This window comes from Photinus pyralis, unplaced genomic scaffold, assembly GCF_008802855.1.
Source record: "Photinus pyralis isolate 1611_PpyrPB1 unplaced genomic scaffold, Ppyr1.3 Ppyr1.4_LG6, whole genome shotgun sequence".
Classification (NCBI taxonomy): domain Eukaryota; kingdom Metazoa; phylum Arthropoda; class Insecta; order Coleoptera; family Lampyridae; genus Photinus; species Photinus pyralis.
Window position 1 is genome coordinate 36,504,137 of NW_022170663.1, and position 22,275 is coordinate 36,526,411.

General features: G+C 37.6%; 1 protein-coding gene across 1 annotated transcript in view; it reads left to right on the forward strand.

Annotated features, from left to right (window-relative positions):
• Positions 1-13,850: 13,850 nt before the first annotated feature.
• Positions 13,851-22,275, forward strand: part of LOC116174621 (beta-2-syntrophin-like) — a 52,089-nt gene continuing 43,664 nt past the window's right edge. The window contains exon 1 of the mRNA XM_031492560.1: positions 13,851-14,136. Within this exon, the coding sequence (XP_031348420.1) occupies positions 13,851-14,136 (286 nt within the window). The remainder of the gene's footprint in view (positions 14,137-22,275) is intronic.

Genomic DNA, 22,275 nt, shown 5'->3' on the forward strand with positions numbered 1-22,275 from the left:
TTTAGTTTCCATGACAGACTCAGAGCAGACAACGTTTCCTGCTGCTTGTCACTTTACTACCCGCACCGTCACTTTACCGGCCGCATCTGTGACATTGCTAAACGTCTATAAGGACTCCTGTCATCACTGACAGATTGACATTTATCAAAAGTTCTACATAAAAAGTTTATAATGAAATACGATTTAGGGTAAAATTTAATATAAAACTCGTCAGTAAAATGACATTACTTGACTCGGAAATTAAAGTACTCGGCCTCAAAGTGTTTCCTCGTCAGTAATGTATCATTTTCCGGACTCTCATGTAAATAACTATTACATACCTGTATTTTGACATACTTTAAACTTTGTACATTGATTGATACACTAACGGTTCCATAAAACCATTGATTTTGAAAGACTTTTTCAAATTCAAGTCAATGAAGTCATATGTACCGGGTGACCCAATAAGACTGTTCCTCGGCCATATCTCGAGAACCGTTCTTCATATGACTTTAGGGGTAAAAAAAAATTATTGGGTAAATGGGTCATGAAGAGTCGCTGGAAAATATTTTCAAGTTCTAAAAATGGCCAACAGAGGGCGTAACTGCCATCTTAAATTTTTTAATTGCATTTTCTTTAAATTTCGCATAATAAAACTAAACATTCATTTTTCACATTTTTAAAGAAAACCAGTTGATCTATCATTTTCGTAAAAACAAAAACTCAGTTATTTCAAAAACAAAGATGGCGTGGGGCGTTCAATTGTTTTTGCAATAACCTGCTTACTTCTTAACGGTTTGACTGCTTTTAACAAATTTGGTATCGTTGAAAAGAGCAATGAGAATCAACCAAAATATAGTTAATTTAGTGGAATCCTTCTTCGCCAGGGGGCTAGTTTTGACAGTATGACCCAAAATCCTAAAAAAATCAAACGGAATGATATGACTTTTTCTTTATGAAAATGTAGTCAAATAACATCCACAGAGGCCAGTGAAATCCGTTTTTCAAAATCTCGATCCTAACCTCAAATATTGGAAAAATGAGATTAATTAATTAATTAATAAAAATGCTTAAATTGTATCTTATTTGACGTATTTCCGGTATTTGTCGATGGTGCGAAAGATTGTTTGGAGAAGGACCCTACACTTTTAGGTAGGCCTTGGAAAATTAAACAAATAAAACACGATGCATTGTAAAATAATAACAGCCATAATTTGTAAATTATTCCGCAGGGTTTACATTCAGAAAGTGCAGTGTTTTGAATTTGTAATCTTCTCTAAAATGCCGATTTCTAACCAAGAAGCATTTAATATGCTGGCGACTGTTATTATTTATTTGTTTTATTTTCCAAGGCCTACTTAAAAGTGTATGGTGCGTTTCTTTCGCGTCATCGACAAATACTGGAAATACGAAGTTAAGCATTTTAATTAATTAATTAATTAATCTCATTTTCCCAATATTTGAGGTTAGGAACGAGATTTTGACAAACGGTTTTCACTGGCCCCTTTGGATGTTATTTGGCTACATTTATATAAAGAAAAAGTCATCATTCCATTTGATTTTTTTAGGGTTTTGGGTCATAGTGTCAAAACTATCCCCCTGGCGGAGAAGGATTCAACTATATTAACTATATTTTGATTGATTCTCATTGCCCAAGGAATGCTCTTTTCAACCATACCAAATTTGTTAAAATCGGTCAAACGGTTAAGAAATTAAAGCAGGTTATTGCAAAAACAATTTGTTTTTGAAATAACTGAGTTTTTGTTTTTACGAAAATGATAGATAAACTGGTTCTCTTTAAAAATGTGAAAAATGAATGTTTAGTTTATTACGCGAAATTTAAAGAAAATGCAATTAAAAAATTTAAGATGGCAGTTACGCCCTCTGATGGTCATTTTTAGAACTTGAAAATATTTTCCAGCGATTCTTCATAACCGATTTACCCAATAATTTTTTTAACCCCTAAGTCATACGACGAACGGTTCCAGAGATATGGCCGAGGAACAGACTTATTGGGTCACCCGGTACATAGCTCAAAAGAAAAGCAGTTCAACGTCAAAAATTTTGAAAAATCTTGAATAACCTGAAAACCTTTGATGCTGGTTATAGGGAAATACACATCCGGTTAACACCGAAAGTGAAACGATCATGATAATATTTTCTTAGGATATATCGCGAAAAGTTGCAAATTTCCAGATTTAAGTTGTTAAAGAGGGTCTGAATACCTTTAGGTAACGGTTTGGGTGAAACACCCTGTATAATTGTGTTGTAACATGCCGAACAACACACTTCACACATTTACACTGTATGGTATTCTGTATATTTATCGGGAGCAGAACATTCGTTAATTTCTCAATGAGACACTTGCGTTAAAGTTACAATCTTTTGCTGTATGGATCTTAAATTGACATGAAATTCTTGTTTTTAATATTTGTAATCTAGCAATCTAAGAATAAATTAGAGAGATCTTCAAGTATTTGTAAACAAAGGTGAATGTGTACAATACAACACTGTCTTTGTACATTTTCATAAAAAATTAAAGCATTGCTGAAACGAGATGGAAAACAACCAATGGTCATTCGCCTTTATATTATTCAATTAGGTTAGGGTTCGATACAGTTCAATCTTAACAGAATAGAAAGACACGTCTTGGGATGACTAAATAAATAAGACAAATTGCATAACCGCATACTTTTTAAGCGGACAAGCCTTTATATAATTCGGTCCTATTAAATGAAGTGCTTGGTAACGCAATTTCTTCACTTTTATTAATTGAGACTATTCACTCGATGACGACTCGCGTTGCATGACCCGACGTCTACACTCTACAGTCTGAATTTAACCATTTAGTGCTTGTAACGCTTACGTAAGCTGTTTCAAGTGGATTTCTCTTAGAGTAACGTCCAAAAAAAGATTTTCTTCTCGCCCGACGCGGCCTGGCGGATGAAGATGTAGAAAATCCATCTCTGCTCCGGCAGTAAGGATGGTTGAGACTGCACGGCGCGGTATGGTATGCACGAAACAAACGAGGTAGAATGCCGGTGAACTAGTTATTGTATTTATTTATTTCCACCAGGTGTAAAAGCTTGCTTAAGATGCAAAAATGTTCAGGCGTTCATTCGAATTGGTTTTTTATATGCGCGTGGGACGGCCGATATATCGCCTACATAATATTTAATTGCACTAAAAAACTTGATGCTCGTAGATTTTGATGTTTTTAGATCTTGGATAATCTCACGCAATATATCTGAGAACAAGTAATACTTGCATTCCAATTGCCACAATTACGTATGGTAAGCTCGTGCTGGTGCTAAATTTATTCTTCTACTTTGCTTGGGTGGAGATTTGCAGGTCTAAATTTGCATAGCATGGAAATCAATCAATCTTCGACCAATTAAACTACTGTTTCCGGGATCAATCTCAGTCAACGTTTGACGATTAACGATTAGTTTATAGTTATATCATTTCAACAACAGTTATTCATTGAGGCAACTATTTATAGCCATTTACTGCGGAAAGCTTGCACCGGATAATCATCAGTTCATCATCGGATAATTTTCAGAAGTGGAATAACCAGCAGGAACAATATAAAGGAAGCATTTTCGGACCATGCGTTTTATTAGTAGTGGCGTTTTCGACCTGAGGGTGAGAAATTTTACATTTTTCAGGAAATTTGCTGTCAAACTAATTAGACGTGACCACGGCCTTATCTTAATCAAAATTTTGTTGCTAAACATAACTTTGTTGTTAAATAAATACAAGTTTTGTAGTGTAGGTACTTAACCCCCAGGTTCTACGCTAACTTCACACTACAAGAACACGGAAATAAAGTCAACCCGGCAACGTTTAAAAATGGCCACCCGAATGACTATTCCCTCGAAAACTAAACAAGATCCCGCTTAAATTTGCAAGGTGGCACATGATAAGACATTTAAGACAAGGCCCCCCTTACGTTAGTTGTAGACGACGCTTTGACCTGAAACACAGTAGGGAAGGAACGTAAAAACAACCCTCAAATTGTGAAGAGTTTGTTTAATAATGATCGCAATTATTAAGATTGTGACATCTCGGAAATTTAAGTCCAAAATAAATTACATTGCAAAAATAAACTTTGAAAATGGTAGTTCACCGAAAAAAAAATTGGCTGGGAAAAAAGAACTTACCAATAAAAAAACAAGCCGTCAAATTAATATCAAATTGTGTTGTAAAATTAATTGTTTGTAATGATGTGAATGCGTAACAAAATTATAACATCACAAAAGTAGCAGGTAAACTTCAAGAGCTAACATATAGGTTAAAAACAAGTTTTCGGAATTATGGATACCAAGATTTTATGAAAGGGTGAAATACATAGAATGTGACTCATCTTTGGTGCAATAAAGTCCTTTTGTTACAAGCAAGATGGAAAATTACATGGCCTTGTAGGAAAATTTAACCAAAAACAAGATATGTGCAAATTTTTGAATCGCCACTCATTTGTCGCACATAGATTCTAAACTGAAGAGCTTTGATTAGCGTAATCCCGCTCAGGCAAGATGGGTAACCCGCCCCTGGTTTCGGGGTTTCGAGATACAGTTGGATGTCGAAGACAATCACGGAATTAGGTGTCGTGCTTCAATTTTGACTACAGTTTTTACCACTCCCGTGATTGCTTCGTTCACGGAGAAAATTGCTGTAACAAACAACAAGTCAGTACATACATGAAACGAATCGGTAATTTCCACATATTAAAATAAAATTATCAAAACTTATAGAATGACTGCACCGGTATAAAAGAATGCCATTTGGGCTACGGAACACCCCCGTAATTTTCCAGCGGCTTATAAATCACGTAAAGGCTCAACTTGTCGCCCAATACGCGAAACCACTGACGGCACTGTTAAAGAAAACGCAACATGAACGTGGGGGCCCGAAACAAGAAGCCACCTTTAATCTCTTTCGAAATGCACTATATCCGTTTTTCGACAAATACTTTTAATAAAATTCACTTTTTTTGTTTTCACGGAAAAATTCACGGAACTCGTTTGAAGATCTTTAATTCCAAACACATATACTGGTCATAACTGCGTTCCCAAACTCGAATCTGTCTCAAATTTCTCTAGGGGTCGCGCGGCACGGTGATTCATAGATTACGATTTTTTACTGTTCACAACACACTGGTCGCATCCCTGGCTCAAGCGCGAATAAGACTCCCTGATTAAATAACGCCTACAGAATGGCTTTTTATTAACGACAACGGACATCTTCAGTTACTGATTCGTTCATTTCTGCTCTACCAATTAAATGAGAGCTAGGGTAATAAATCAAACCCAGTAAGAAAACAATGCATAAAATACATACAATTTCAAATTCTATGGGCTATAGAAACCCTACTGCCAATGTGTTCCCCTTTGATTCCTTCTGTAACTGATCTTACAAATTTACTTCATCTCTGTCTTCTGGTTTATTAAATTGGGCGTGGTTCTTATTTTCTTAAAAATATCTCCTTTGCTTTATTATTTATACACCAGGAGTTCTCTAGATGATTTTTGGTTGCTGCGCCTTCTTGACTTGGATATGGTTAAAAGCACACGGACCGATGAGCCAAAACCAATTGATTCTTCGATGCGGAAATGAAATGGGACTCCCAGGTGCGCTCTGCACGGACCGGTCACAGAATCCGGGGACTGTGTTCCGTTGCGGGAACTTATCTGGTTCTCTTCTCGAACGTGTTGCCAAAATCTTTTTCAGCGTTACGGTGGTGGCTTGGTGGCGTCGATATCTAACTCTAGTTCTTCGGAAATTACTCTGGTGGATGATATCTAGGGCTCGTACCGATTAGCTAGCTGCAATCAATTAATTGCTTACGACGGTGAACAATTCGGGAATATGGGAGACCAAGAAAGCTTTCACATGGTCTTATTTTAGGGTCATAGGGTCATATAACACAGGCTCTATTTTCCTTAAAACGGAATGTTGTAGTGACCTTCTTGTTTCCCAATAAGGTCGGCTAGGATTTTACCGTGTTAGCGTCCCTTAAAAGGAATCTTCCGAGCGATTCAAACAGCCCGTCTGAAGACGCAGTTGAATCTTTTGATAGGCTCATGAATCAAAACCAAAAAAAAAAAATTAACAGGACTAGGGAGAAGAATAACAAATGAATGAAAGGTATCTAGTGACTGGGGAATAAACGGAAAAAGTACCACGGGAATAAGGAATTAATGAACGGACCTGGAATATACGGGGATACGGATCTGGATTAATATCTGCCTCTGATCGGTGAAGGTCTTTTATTTATATACAACAAGGAGCATACACAAGTGGTGAACGAAGAAAGGATTTCAATTCAAAAGTTATTTTTGCACTAAAATAATATAGCAAACGAACATCAAAAAATAACAATAAACATAAAACAAATTCTTTTACTTAGGTGCATAAAAACCGCTTCCAAGGTGTAATTAAGTTGTTAATTAAACGATAGGTACTTTTTTTACAATTACCACCATTAAACGTCGTATCTTCCATTAATTAAATCAACGATGTTGTTACAGCGCCCATTAAAAAGAAAATTTCCCACGTAAGTGTGTGTTTACATTTTTTTCCATCCGTCTACCATACCATCTGTTTCCTATTAACGTGCACGTTTTAAAAGGTCTCTTTGAAGATTTCTGTGTTTGAACTTGGTCTTTCATTAAAGCGGCACCGGATAAGAGAAATGTCAACTCATCGGCCTTTCCCGTTTATTATTGTTGCATGGTGCGTGATTTGCTTCAGTCTTCAGATTTTTTTTTTGGTAGTTAGTGGTACCTACCAGCAATGATGGGGTTACGTGCAAATCACGTTCGGGTTAGGTGAAAAATGTTCAAGATTGCGTTGATATGACAGGTACGTAATTGAGTAATAAGTTGGGTGGATATAAATAAGCGCGTGGAGAGGTTGTTGACCTGCACCTGCCTTTCTTCTCGACCCTTCGCAGGCTTTATGCATCATACTTCAAGTACCATGGCCCACAGAATTAAATTTTTACTCGTTTTCTGTTGTTCTAAATCGGCGTAAAATTAATACAAGTTGTAGATCAGCTTATGCATGATTAAAGCGCATTTTTGGTAATACAGATCACTAATTTATTAGCAAAGTTTAAAATTATCGATCTCACGAATAATCTAACTCAAAATAGACTAGAGCCTCCACATCAACACTATAGCAGAAAGCTTTTAGTGAAAATTTGATGTCTATTGTAATGCTGAGATCTCAGCCGGACAGTCAGCCAGCCATAACGAATATAATAGCGTATTTTTTAACAGTCTACATTGCTTTGTACGTTAACATACCTACACAATTACAAATCGATATCTGTAATAACTGATTTTTGGTCTTGGTCTTGCTCGCGAAAAGTTTGGTGAAGTGCTGTCGTTGAAAAACTTCGTGGTGCATATTTGGTGATGAAGTGTTCATAATTGGTTTGACGAAATCAAGTTTTGTGTGTTTTACGTGAGAGACGTTCAATTTCTGCCGTTACTGAAAAAAATACGGCTTCTGTTCGGCAAATGATTGAAGAACATGTAATAACCCAAGTCCAGTCGAGAAACGACTGCGCAACTCAAAACCAAAAATCAAAACTCCCGCAAAAATTAATTGAAACTCATTGCACGTGATCTTCCAGTAACAAACCTATCTTGTGTTGTGAAACGAGTGGCTCGAGAATGTGTATGTGTCACTAAGTATCGGTCAAGATAATTAAAACACAAGAAATGGGGGTTTTGAAATTTAATTAAAAATGTTAATTATCAAAAACAATCAAATTCAATGTAGGGTTGCCCTCTCTTAATCACACGAGATAGCCCTAGGGTCTTCATTGATTACAAGGAAGGGAACAGAGCTATTAAAAACCTTACAGGATATCTACTGACTTACTTTCAGACTTCTTTTTCAATTTGCATTTAACCTTTGGTCGAGTGCATTTAAGTGTTATCTGCTCGGATGCGATAAGTACGTTGTTATTGCGAAACGCATATGTGTTTAGCACCAATAACAAACACGGCAGTGGATTTATTTTGTACGTAATTAAATTATAGGATAGGGAACACTTCTTATTGGTGTTGCATTTAATTTGACGGAGATTGTGATTATCTAGTGGAAGGGATGTTCTGTTTAAAAGGCAAAAATAAGGAAGCGATGGAGCTGTTCCCAGTCACGACAGGTAAAAGCGCGTGTACGTATCGTACACAATTTTATGAAAATGAAATTTTTATCATTAATTCTTAATTAAAACTCCTGTATAAATTCCTGAATTAATTGAAATTTCCACTAAGAGAGGGCGGTAGCTTTGGCGCATGGATTTAGGAATAAAAGTTTTCACCAGTTTTCTCACCATTTACTCCCACTTCCTTCTAAAATGATATATAAACCAGAAAACAACCAGAAAGGGGATCTTTTTTCCTTCCGATACCGGTCCCATTATTACTGATTGTGTGCCAGATCCGGTTATTAACAACCTCCTCTTCCACGATCGTTTGAGAGGTCCCTCTACCTGTACCAACTAGGGATATACCGTTGAATGCACCCCATTTAATTACATTGTTAACTTACCTTCGATTGGCATGGTCAAACAGATGTAAGACCGCTTGAATTGTGTTGTCCCAGAGCTATCGGCCATACTTAATTTGTGGTGTTAAAACGCATTTAGTTACAGATAAAGAATAACGCATGCCTGCCATCTGATGAGTACGAATTTGGAGTGCATTCAGCCATTGTAGTTGTATTGTAGTTACAAGGAGTAGCTTAATCCACCCTGAAGTCTGCGACTGAGTATAAAAAGGGAGTAAGTAGTGCATGGTATTAAAATAATTTAGGGCGTATCATAGTCGTTGATACGTAGGTAGTTACAGTGGAATTTTCCATAGGTGTGGGTGTCTTTTATTTGAGATTCATGTACAGCACGCATGGGCAACCTTTTTTCCAAAGGGCCAAAATAAAATTTTTCATATACGCCACGGGCCACAATTGAAAATCCAAATAAAAAGTATGTTTAAAGAAGGCGATAATTATGTATTTCTTTTTGGTCTTGACCTATTTTTTACTTTCGTAAAACTCATTTTTTTAAAAAAAAAACAAGTAAATTGACACGATTTTGAATACAAAATTTACCAGACGTGGATAATAAATCCCCATATTCAGCTTGTATCCAAATTTTCATGTATGCTTGTTGCAATATATGGCTTAATCCAAAAACACGAGTCGTTTTATTGCCCCACCCGGTATATATCGCGACGAAAATTCTGGAAAAACCTGGCGACATCTCTGAAACAAAAAATGCATCTTCAAGAGGCTTTCAAACGTCTTGGAAGCTTCGGATCGCGTCCTGCACGTATAATATCATATTAATTAATTAATTCAAATTGTTACTGTAACTTGGTGGGCGAGTAAGTATGCACACAACTGGAAGGTAGGTAACATAACATACACCAGCCGATCCAGAATCGCAGGGGTTTGTGGCATGAACAAGGAACTGGCATTTATGTTTGTTAGAAGAGGCAATAGTTTTCGTCTTATTCAGAAAAATCTATGTAGATTAAAGTCTTGTGAAAAGTGGCCTGTTCGTTAAAGAAGTAGTTACGACGGTTTGGAAAAGCAGTGCATAACGAGACTTTGTTGGAAGGCTCTTCTGGTTAATAAAGGTCAAAGTGTTGCCCGTTTGGAACAGCCATCGGATTGAAAATTAGTAATTGTGTTAATTAAGCCAATTTATGTTAATTAAGTAAATTTATGTTATCATTTTATCAATCGAGTAGAAAAGTGGTGAAGTTTTCTTGAAGCTGTTTGTGCATCAGTTCTAAGTGCATCGGAATATCGCACGACCGTTTCACTGTTTCTTACGACCAGATCAAGGGATTGTTATTTCAAAAACTGTAATAATGTTAAGATTTTTTTTGTTTATTTGTGTCAACCACTTGCGTGTGGCGTGGATGTAATGGGCGTGCGCCTCTCTTTATTTCAAATATACTTTATTATTTATTGCGTTTTGAGTTATGAAATAAATTCTTGTGTCTGTTATTAATTCTTTCACCAGTTCTCCGCTACTAGAAATGAATGTCAAAATGGGCCGCGATTCAATCATCGGTGCGATAAATAATCGCTGATTTTAGTGCTATAAATCGGGTCGCTGTCGCATATGTGCAAATGACCTGGGAGGTTTTGAGACCCATTTCATAACAGTACTTGAATATAATATAAATAAATTCAATAAATACATTTCGCTCACATAACAAACAAACAAAAACCTCCGATCCATCATACATTACAAACATCGTAACTGACTTTTAAAAATCCTGCTTGAACTTTGAAATCACCTTCACAAAATCTCCCAAATACTATCTAACCACCCTGTATATCAGGTATGAGCAACCCACGGCCTGCGGGCCTGATCCGGTTCGCCGATAAGTTTTATCTGGCCCGCTAACATAATTCATAGCCGGCCCGCTAAGTTACATTAACAATTCGAATTAATTAATTAATATGATTATATTACCTCTTGAAGATTTCAGAGATACCACCAGGTTTTTCCAGAATTTTCGTCGATATATATACCGGGTGGGGCAATAAAACGACACTTGTTTTTGGATTAAGCATATATTGCCGCAAGCATACATGAAAATTTGAATACAAGCTGAATATGGGGATTTATTATCCACGTCTGGTAAATTTTGTATGCAAAATCGTGTCAATTTACTTGTTTTTTTAAAAAATGAGTTTGGAAAAAAGGTTGCACATGCCTGCTGTAGGTATATGAATCTCAAATAAAAGCCACCCATGGAAAATTCCACTGTAACTACCTACGTATCAACGACTATGATACGCCCTAAATTATTTTAATACCCTGTACTAATCCTAAACCCAGTGACTCTTGAAGATCTGCTTACATTAGCTAAACTATATGGAAATTTCCCATTGGCCTAACTTGCATCACGACAATGTTTATTCCCACACAACAGTGCAATGCGGTTTTTGATAGAAAAGGGGAAGTAGCTGGACCACTCACCTTATGACCCTATTGTACAATTAGGTCCTAGTTTAACTTTTATGCAAGGAAAAATGCGAAAAAGTACTGATTTACCCAAAAAGAAATGAACAAAAATTGACCGAATCAACTTTCTTATTTGTGGAGCAATTTTTGTTTAATTAAATAAAATATTAAAATAAATGTACATTTATAGTTTCGTTTTCTTTTCTGAGGTTTGCCCGCGTTATGTATTCTGGATTACGATACAACGGCGTATGTAGGCCTCAAATTCGGGCCCTTTCTACTACCTCCCTGATTTGAGTCTTCCGACCTCTCAATGTCACTGAAACCATCCCATACGTGAGATGATCTTAAGGATGCTGGAAGGGGAGGCGGCTCTAATTGGCGATGTCATGTCTAGTCAGGATACCCTCAAGCGCTAGTCCTATCAATTATTCTGATTGGAATACAGTAGGAAGTGTGCCTAGTGCATATGGAAGTTCAACTCTTTGGAATAAATACCAGTGTCTGTTCCTTAAATTGTTTTAGATCTATCCATTAAGATGAATATGTCTAGTTGGGATGCCACATCCTCATCAGGAAAGATGTGAAAGTTTTTCCCTAATATATGAATTGGGGAGTGACTGAGTCTGATCGCCCTTCTAGGATAGGCAATCGCCTCGCCCAGGCTTCGACTAGCCCACTTCAATACCTCTGCTATTCAATAATCCCTTATTTTTAAGACGCAAGGATGCCAGAGTGGCCTGCTCTCTCACGTGGAGATCAAGTGGAAGCGGATCCAGAAGGGCCTCCATGACGGCTGTGGGAGTTGTTCGCATCGCGCCAGCAAGGCACGCAAATCTTTGCACATGATTAAGAAGTGCTACAGTTGTGGAGAGTCTGGTCACAGTCTGGCAGCATGTCAGACAATTGGTCCACAGCAGAGCATAGGTCTGATCACAGCAGTGTACAGCCACAATACAGTCTTCGGGTTATGGTACCCGAAGTCTCCCAATTGCGCAGCGACTTTGCCAGAAAGCCCTATTTGCTTTTTCGGCTTTGAGCTGGATATGTTTGCTCCAATTCAGTTGTTTGTCAAGCGTGATTTTTAGATATTTCACTGATTCTGAAAATTAGAGGTGTTCTTGGAATAGCAGAGAACTAGCTCCGTTTTTGTAGGGTTCATGGACAAGGAGTGTTCCCTACACCATTCTTCTGTTACTCTAAGCTGTATAGAGTAGCCCCAAATTTGCCGGTTATTAGTATGGATATACCACCGCATACCCCAGCGTATACAGCCATCCAAACCTCTGTAATGATCCTAGGGGTCTCTCAAGCCGAGAAGAAATCACAAGAACAAATAAATATATTACGCACTCAACAAGGCTATACCAGGGAAACCTTCTACGGGACAAAACCCGGCATAGCCCACACAAATGCATTAAATATTTTCTCCGATTAAAAGCAAGTCGATCCATTACGAAAAATATGTCAAAAGTCAGGTGCGTTGCGCGCATGTGCAGAACTAGCTTTCTTATTGGTGGTACGGATATTACTGTCTAAATGGCGGAGTTCTATGGCACATTTGCTATATTATTTTACTGTAAAAATAAGATAAGATCTTTGTTTTATCAAGGATAACATTTGCAGTCAACGTAGACAGAGTCTGGCACAGATTGGTAGTCTAAAGTTATTGCGGTTTGTAAGAAAACTCTGTAAGTGTTGTAAAATTAGATGTCGCCTCCGTCGTCCCTCATCGTTGGAAATTGAACCCCTTCTTAGTTTCCCACTTGTTTGTGTTCCATCTTGTCCCTATAAAAGCATGATTTTGCATTTCACCAGGAACTTTTTCCTGAGACCGATCAGAACCAGAACCGTATCCCCGTGTATTCCAGACCTATTCATTAATGCATTATTCCTGTAGATTCCAAACTAGAAACTCGAAGTACTTTTTTTCGTTTATGCCCCAGTCACTAAATGCCTTTCAGTTTCATTCATTTGTTATTCTTCTCCCCAGTCCTGGTAATTTTTATTTATTTTTGTGCATGAGCCCATCTCACTTGCCGTAACGACAATTCTTGTAGGATTACAAGACGGCAGTCTTCCGTTGCCTAGTACTGCGGCGATCTTTTGGGATTGTGCTTTAGGTCGATAGATCTGACTGGGACACAATTGCCACAGCCCTCCGTGATGGCCAAAATATTGAACTGGCTCTTCAAAAGGGCTCTTTAAATCGCTCGGAAGATTCCTTTTAAACGACCTTACCAGGTAAATGTTAGCGGACCTCATTGGGAAACAAGAAGGTCACTATAACTATAACATTCCGTTTTAAGGAAAACTAGAGTCCGTGTAGGGGTACAGTACCTACAATAAGATCATGTGAAAGCATCCTTGGCCCTAAAATAAGACCACGTGAAAGCGATCTTGACCTCCCATACTTCCGGATTGGGCCATATCTGTTCACCGTCGTAAACAATGAATTGATTACAGGTAATTAACCGGTACGGGCCGTAAGGGAACCACAGTTGACGGTGTCTACACAACCGGCCGTCCGATCCTGACCAGAATATGCAACTAAGGTTGCCTACCTTGTAGTATCACATTTATTATACTTACTTATCCCTGCTTTCCTGGTCTTCCTCCGACATTCGGCCTATGGTTGAAATACTAAAGAGCACTACAATGCGCAAGTGCCAAAAATTTTGAATTATGAATCATAAGTCAACTGACTGACAAGTATTGCATGCTCTATATTGTAGGGGTTGGGTGCGATAAATATCGGCATCGCCAATTATTATCTCTCACGCAGTTTTACAACTTCCTCGGCAACACATTTCAAATAATCGCGTCTATTTATAAAGCTTTTATCTAAGAATTGCGATAACATGTTGTCATGCACACTTCTCGTCTGTTACAGAGATGCATACCGGAATTCGGAAATGCAGCCTTCAACTTGTTCATGGAGGCGACGAACACGTGCGGCGACGAGGGAGAAATCGAGTACTGCATTCAGACCGGAGTCTCCTCGCAAAAATCGTGCGAGCTCTGCTACCCGGACGAGCACAGCGCCCGTTTCCTTACCGATTTTCACAGCCAGGATGAGCCGACCTGGTGGCAATCCGAAACCATGCTGGAAGGCATACAATATCCCTCCCAGGTCAATCTAACCTTAAATTTAGGTAAGTAGATTATCGAGTGTCTGTCTGTTGGTCGTGGTTGTAACTTGTAACCATAAAAGGAAGTCGCAAACGTCGCGTGCCGAAGCGCAAACAATAAAAAGTACGAAAATATCACTGTAAAAAGCACCGTTTGGCATCACTGAAAGCCGCAAGAGAATGATGACCACACAAATTAGGTAGACACTCGTTGCATATTTATGGCCATTTTACATTTCTTACTGTCCGATATAATATTCGTTTCTACCATACATGGACGCGTTCAAATAATCTCGTATAAATCTACATTTTTTTCTTCGCTGAATTTTTGTCAAACAGCGTTAGCGTCCAGTGTTAGTTTCATTTCTGTACAGGTCAATATTCTGTCGCAAATGCAAGTAAAACAAAATCAAAAGAACGTCTCTCAAACCATGAGTTTGTTTTCTATTTTTTCTGAGCAATGACTCAATGAGTGATAGAAGCTACGATAGAAGGGACCAAAACAAACGTTTTTCCCACTGAACTGAAGCTCCAAAAGGGCTTCGTCCCCAAAAGTCCGAAAATTTGCGTTCATAAAAAATTCTGAAATGTACCATTTGGGGTATTCAATTCGTTTTTACACTTATCACCCACCAAAACGTAAATCCATATCGCCAATTGTATCAAAACTACGCAGGGGTGCGCCTAGTTTGGTTTACACATTGTATGTTACTGTCCAGCGACTTTTATAAATAGATCAAGAGCTTGGCATTTCAAAGCCTCTGAAAAGTTCTTGGATCAATAAAGTATCAAGTATCAAGGCTCTTGAAACTCCTTCGAGGTACTTTGAAAGATTAAACCTCTTCAAAACTAAATGTTTATTAAGGGCTCCGCCAGGCTTTGGAAGACTTTTAGAGACATCCAAATTAGTATAGTGTAAACCCCCAGGTTCTACGCTAACTTCACACTACAAAAACACGGAAATAAAGTCAACCCGGCAACGTTTAAAAATGGCCACCCGAATGACTATTCCCTCCAAAACTAAACAAGATCTCGCTTGAATTTGAAAAGTGGCACGTGATAAAACATCTAAGTCAGGGACCCCTTACGTTAGTTGTAGACAACGCTTTGACCTTAAGCACAGTAGAGAAGGATCGTAAAATAACACACTCAAATTGTGAAAAGTTTGTTTAATAATGATCGCAATTATTAAGATTGTGAAAGCTCGGAAATTTAAGTCGAAAAAAATTACATTGCAAAAATAAACTTTGAAAATGGTAGTTCACCGAATAAAAATAGAAATAGGCTGGGAAAAAAAGAACTTGCCAATAAAAAAACCAGCCGTCAAATTAATATCAAATTGTTTGTAATGTTGTGAATGCGTAACATAGAATTATAACATCACAAAAAGTAGCAGGTAAACTTGAAGAGGTAACATACAGGTTAAAAACAAGTTTTGGTAATTATGGGTCAGGTAAGCAGGTACCAAGATTCTAAGAAAGGGTGAAATACACAGGATGTGACTCATCTTTGGTGCAATAAAGTCCTTTTGTTAAAACGCATGATGGAAAATTACATGGGCTTGTAGGCAAATTTAACTAAAAACAAGATATGTGGAAATTATTGAATCGCCACTCATTTATCGCACATAGATTCTAAACTGAAGAGCTTTGATTAGCGTAATCCCGCTCCTGCAAGATAGGTAGCCCGCCCCTGGTTTCGGGGTTTCGAGCCTACAGTTAAATGTCGAAGACAATCACGGAATTACGTGTCGTAACTCAATTTTGACTACAGTTTTTACCACCCCCGTGACTGCTTCATTCACGGAGAAAAATGGTTAGTTACAAACAACAAGTCCGTACATACATCAAACGAATCGGTAATTTCCACATATTAAAATAAAATGATCAAAACTTATATGAATGTTACTTCAGGGACAAGACCAAATAATCAACATCAATAAACATATATTACGCAAGCATTACACCAAAAACGTAAACAATTACAAACAATAGCATAACGGTATCAGATATGTGATTATGCATTGCGGTTAGAGCAAGTAAATTTCAAAAACAAACATTCAAACACACACAAAAAATAAAATGCGGCATACAAAACATAAATACGATATAAAGAAATGCAAAGAGTACTACCTGCATTAAAAAAAACACAAAATAATAACAAGCATTTATGGAGCGACGCGTTCACGAATCACGACCTTCATTCAAGACAAGATGCCAAACGTAACCCCCGTTCGTGCTTTCTAGATGGCGCAGGCAGCTTTTCCCCACCATTGCATGGTTGCCAACTCTCAAAAATGTATGTATCGTCGTAAGTTGTATATACAGGGTGGAATCTCTCAATAGGAAAGAACTATTGGTATGACCTAGGTATTTGAGGCGTTCGTTTTATTTTATTCTGGCTCTCAATTTAGTGTTAGAAGACCCTTCAAGTTCCTTTAAACACTATTAAAATTTGTAGGGCTCATGTAGGCACGTTGAAACTGTGGAAGACATTGGAAAACGTAAGTGTTAACTCACAAAAACTTAAAGGCTCTTAAAGATTATTAAAAGCGTCTTGAAGTGAGGAGACAGTGTCTAGGACTCTATGTAGCTCTTGGCCATTTTGAAAATGTATCAAGGATTTTTAAGGCTCTTGAGGAATCAAACACACTTTCAAAGTCTCTAGACGTTTTTGAAAGCCATTGGGAACTCTTGGAGACTCCAAGAAGCGTCCAAGCCCTTGACCTGGAGGCTTTTGGAAGCTGTTAGAAATTGTTGGCGACCCTCAGGGCGCTCGCACACGAGTCACATTTTGCAGACCACAGAATTGACTCAACAACATTTTTGGTGGTTGACTTGCTGTCATATGAACAGCATTTGTAGTTAAGACGACTACAACGTGACCACCTCAAACAAAATAGGAACGATGTTTTGTCCTATTTTTCGTGATGTCACGTTGTGGTCGCCAACTTCAATTTTGTGGATTTCTACCGCCATTTCGCTGCGATCGTAGGGGTAGAAATGAATTCCGGCTCGTCTCGGTTCAGTTGAGTACAATCGCAGGCGGCGACAGTGGACGAGACGACCATTCGGTGGAGATCGGGAACGGATTGACTGCAGATGCGCGTTCCGACTACCGTAAACGACGGAAATTTCGTTATCGATCCGACTGCAAAATGCGGCTCGGGTACGGCCACACTTACAGGCTTTTAAAAACCTTTAATTGCACTTAGAGATCTTTAAAGCATGTAAAAGGCCTTAAAGCTCTTCACAATTCGGATGTAACAGGTTTTTTAAGAATTTTAAATGGTTCTTAAGCGACAATAAAGATCTTAAAGACTCTTAAAGTCTAATGTCTCAATAAGATTCCAAAACACTCCCTTTGATGACTGTTGAAAAATCTCTTGGTTTGTTTTAAGCCTCTTGAAGGCTGTTAGAGACTGTTGGATGCCCCGGAAGATGTATATAGGATTAAATATCATTATGTCCACCTGATTTTTTAGAAGGTCTCCTATGTTTTGGAAAGACTCTTGAAAGTTATCACAGGGTTTTAAACATGCGTTTAAAAGTTTATAATGACCTCGAAAGATCTTTAAATAACTTTGAATACTCTTATATTATATCGACACTAATTATTAACGTGTTTATTGATTATAAATACAAGTAAAGTAAATTTGATTTGGCGTGGATATTATACAGGGTGTAGCACCTAAGATCCCTCGGATCATAACTCATTTACCATAAAATAGACCGAAAAAAATCTTAGAACAAAATTGTACACAATTATCGCCGGCATCTTTCTAAAATATTTTTGATCACCAGGGACGTTCTGTATTCCAGTGGCGTATCCAACTTGCATTTTTTTAAATGAAATACCCCGTCTTTATTAAGCGGCAAAGCAAAGCGATGAAAGCTTTATAGGGAAGTCGATGGTGTCCGTCTGTCCGTAAACACGATAACTGTCAAACGCTTGGACCGATTTGGTTCAAACTTTTCACAGTTGACCTACATGCCACAAGTAATAAGCGTATTGAAAATAGGTCAAATCCAATGACCCCGTGGGGTCACACGACTCTGTCCCTGCCAAACGTTTGAACCTATTCGGTTGAAACTTTGCACAGTAGACTTATATGCCACATGTAACAAGTCTATTGAAAATGGGTCAAATCCAATGACTCCCTGGGGTCACATCGAGGTGCTCTGCCGCTTTTTTAAACGCTGTTTATGGGTTTATTACTGATTTGGAGAGTACTTGGAAAGTACTTATTTTTTTATGTAACATGATATACCCCTAAGTAACGATTTCGCTGTTATACCTAACCTTTTCGTCAAAATTTGACAGTTTTTTCAAATTAAATCGCGCAGACGGCTATTTTTTTGGATTGAGGCACAGGTTAAGACCTCTTCCACAATCACATAATTTTTTTAATCTAAAAAATAAAATTTTTGATTGACCTTCGCTAAATGTCATAGTTTTTAAAAATTTTAAATGGCACCCCCCTAAACAAATTATACCTCTGGGTAGCCAAAACTACAACTTTTCCACTGATATAAACAAAACCACACATTGCATAAGAAAATTTCAGACAAAAACCAAGTCGAAACGCTACTTGTAAAAAAAAACGCTCTTTTCCGAACCCAAGTGTGCCATGGTGAAACAAAAGATGTTCAATTCTCACAATTAACAGTACAGTGTCGGCAGTGCATGATTGTTAGCGCATTTTTTAAGAATTAAAAAAAAGTGCTATTGTTTGCGTTTTGTCCGTCCGTCCGTCCGGACCCACTTCTGCCGTTTCGAACTACTTCTAGGAGAATGATCCTAGAGTCCTGGAATTTTTTGCAGTAGGTAGCCTATACCTTGAAGGTTTGCCAGACGGCCATAAAATATCGCTGTTTAAAAGCCCCCCCCCCCCACGAATTATTTCCTGAGATGCCGTTTTTGAAAGTAAAACGTGCATAACTTTTACATACGATAACCAATTGGTCTCAGATTTTTGCATACGCATGCCTTTAGTGGTGCCAAGTTAAACTTTAGGAGGGGGGGGGGATACACATGTTGTACCCTTCATGGTATTCTAATGACAGGTCTCATCGAACCGTAAATGACGTAGCTGCTTAGCAACACCCGAGGGGTAGTCAACCCTGACTCAATGGGCTCACATTGTACCCGTACACCACGAAGATTAAATCTTAAAACGTGGATCTTGAAACTCGAGTCTTTGGTCATGAAGATTAAAGTTAATTCCCAATTTCAACCTTGATTCAATCTCAAATCATTCACCTTGACACTCAAATCAAAATGGACTGTGAAATTCAAGCTCCAATCTTAAAACAAAATTTAAAGCTTGAATAACAAAATGTGAATGATGAATGTTGTTTACATATACTGTTGTGTAAACAACATCATGTAGACGTTATTTCGGTCTAAACACCAAAAATAATGACGGGACATCTTGTATATAACAATATTTCAATTTACTAAGTGTAAATCGGGAGGAATATTTACGAATAAGCACAGAGGTTGGTTATTTGATTTGAATTTGTGTCTCAGTATTTTTTTCCTTCCAGAATTGTTTGTAATTGCGTTTTTTTTTTGTTTTCGCTAATGCACAAAAGGTTTTATCTGTTTCTTTTGCCACAAGTCATCTGACGAAATTTAATTATCGCACGTGTTCTTAACACCGATAAGATGTTTGGAATAATTGAGCGTTATTTTCGGCGTAATTGGGGAGGCGCGACGCGTTCTTTTGGAGATGGCGTTATCAAGTCTAATTATGATTGGCGTTGATTTGAAAGGTCTTGAGGAAGGCGATTATTTTATAGTGGAAGTGGTGTTTCTTTAAATACTGAAATCAAGGAAAAAATGAGGCTGGTTCGCGACGGTTGGAGAGCTCTTTTGTTATTCGGGCGCCCGATGTGATTGGTTGAAGACGTAATTTGGATTGCTATAATAATCTTGTGCAGAAGCAAGTTAACTGAAGTTGTGTGAGAAGTTTAAAATGGTGTGTACGTTTTTTTTAAGCTTGTAAAGTTGAAAAAGCATACCGCAAACCTTTATATGACCTAATCTGTATTATTAAAAGAGAAAAAAGAACTGTAAGTAGTTTTAAGATTTCTTATGTTATTTGTCGAACGCCTGCGTGAGGGATATTATGTCCAAACTTGGTAAGCTTTTCTTTCGGGAATTTTGTTTTAATCTTTCATTTCATTTTCATATGTTCAGGGTGAATTCTTGTCTTCTTGTCGTGTTCAAAAATTGTTTGAGCTGTTAATAAAAATTTCTGTAGTGACTTTTCGGAAGTTGAGGATGAGCTCTGCACATATTATTCAAGAAGTAATCTCGGTGTGGCTCCCTGTGACTCTTATTTCTTTCCAAGTCTCACAAAACACTCAAAGGGGCGTCACTTTTTATCGAATGACAACTTCGAAATTGCTGTGGAGTATATTTTGCATAATTGCCACAAGAATTTTTTTTAAGGCATAGTGGTATTATAAAAACGATAGAATAAGTGTATTAATGTTAAATGGTCTTACGTTGAAAAATAAAATGTTGTTTGTCCTCTAACCCCTAGGTAGTAGATATTATAAAGTATACTCCAGTCGTAAATTCAACCTTCAAAATTGAAGATGCAACTTAGTACTCAACCAACACGTCAAAATAAAACGAACTAAGGTCGTATGTTAACACCTTAACTAAATACCTAAACATGGAAGAATTATATAATCTCCTATTTTGGTTGGAATTTACAATTCAAATTCATGTTTTAAAACTCATCAGATTCATAAAACGATAAATGGACCACTCACAAACCAATATTTAAGGTACCCATTAACATCATAGCGCCTACTCCTACGCATCAGCAGACGCACAACTTAAGGAAACATAAATCAGTAAACATTTCTTCTTCTTTAGTTATCACATCAATTTGTCTGAAGGTCGAAAATGTAGACAATTACGGCTACTGCCTTTCAACGTGGACCATTAGTCGCCCCTATAAATATGTATTAGATTATATTGTGAGGAATTTCGCCGGCAAGCCATTTGCTATCGAGCGAAGGCGAGATCTCCCTAGTTATGTAAGCTATTTCTTAGGACTTAATGGTCGAAAATAAAAAGAAAAACTCGTTTAGCGACTTGTGTAAAAGGAATCGCCGTCTAAAGTTTTATATTTCTTGTGCGTACGGTTTCTTACTTATTTGGCCTGTGGTTTACTCCGAAAAGCCGACACCAGAAGTCGCATGTTTTTGAAGGGGTGAAACTGGATAGTCTCGACATTCATATAAATCAACACTCGTTTCATAAATTTGTAAGTAGTGCGGACTTTCTGTCTTGCCGCTGTGGCGATAAAAAATTATGTCATTAAAGAAACCGCGCGGTAGCTGTTGTGAAAGAAGGGAAATGGTGATCATAAATTCTGCAATTTACTATCCAGTGTCATTTTCATTTTACTACTAAACTAATTAGCACTCTTTCTACAACCGGTACGGCAACATAACGGAAAAAAATATTTAACTCTTACGTAGATCTGTAGTCATTTAAAAGGTACATACAGGGCGCTTCAAAATACCCGGGCCAACCACTGTGATTCTCTTTTCATAAATATTGTTATTGGATAAATGGATTTTTTGTGGTAAAATAGAGTGACAGAAGAACGATTTTAGTCCATTCATGCCCACCATAAAAGAAATTTCAGAAGTGTAAAAATATATCGGGTGTTTAGACCACTGAAACCGGAAGTGTTATTTCGAGCACTCTGTTTTTAGCGCATTTCCACAAAAATAAAAACAAGTTAAAAAGTAATCGTAAACGATTTACATAAAGCGCATTTCCACTTGCATTCATTTCCCATTTGTAAGATGCAACTTCTGTTAAAATCGTAAAAATCCGGCCACAAATATGAAAGATAGCGTTGCACATGGGCAATCCATTGTTGACGTGCTACTTCAATTTCAGTTTATGAGAAGAATTTCATGTCAATGCTTTTCTAAATAAGAAAGTTGGAACTGCGCATGCGCAAACCTAAATTTTGAAACTAATGTTAGATTTTCCTTTGTTCCAAGCGCCTAAGTATCAAATTTCACTTAAATGGTTCCATAGATAAAAAAGTTGGCACTGCGCATGCGCAAAATAAAATTTTGAAACTGGCGCTAGATTTTCCTTTATTCCAGGTGCCTATGTATC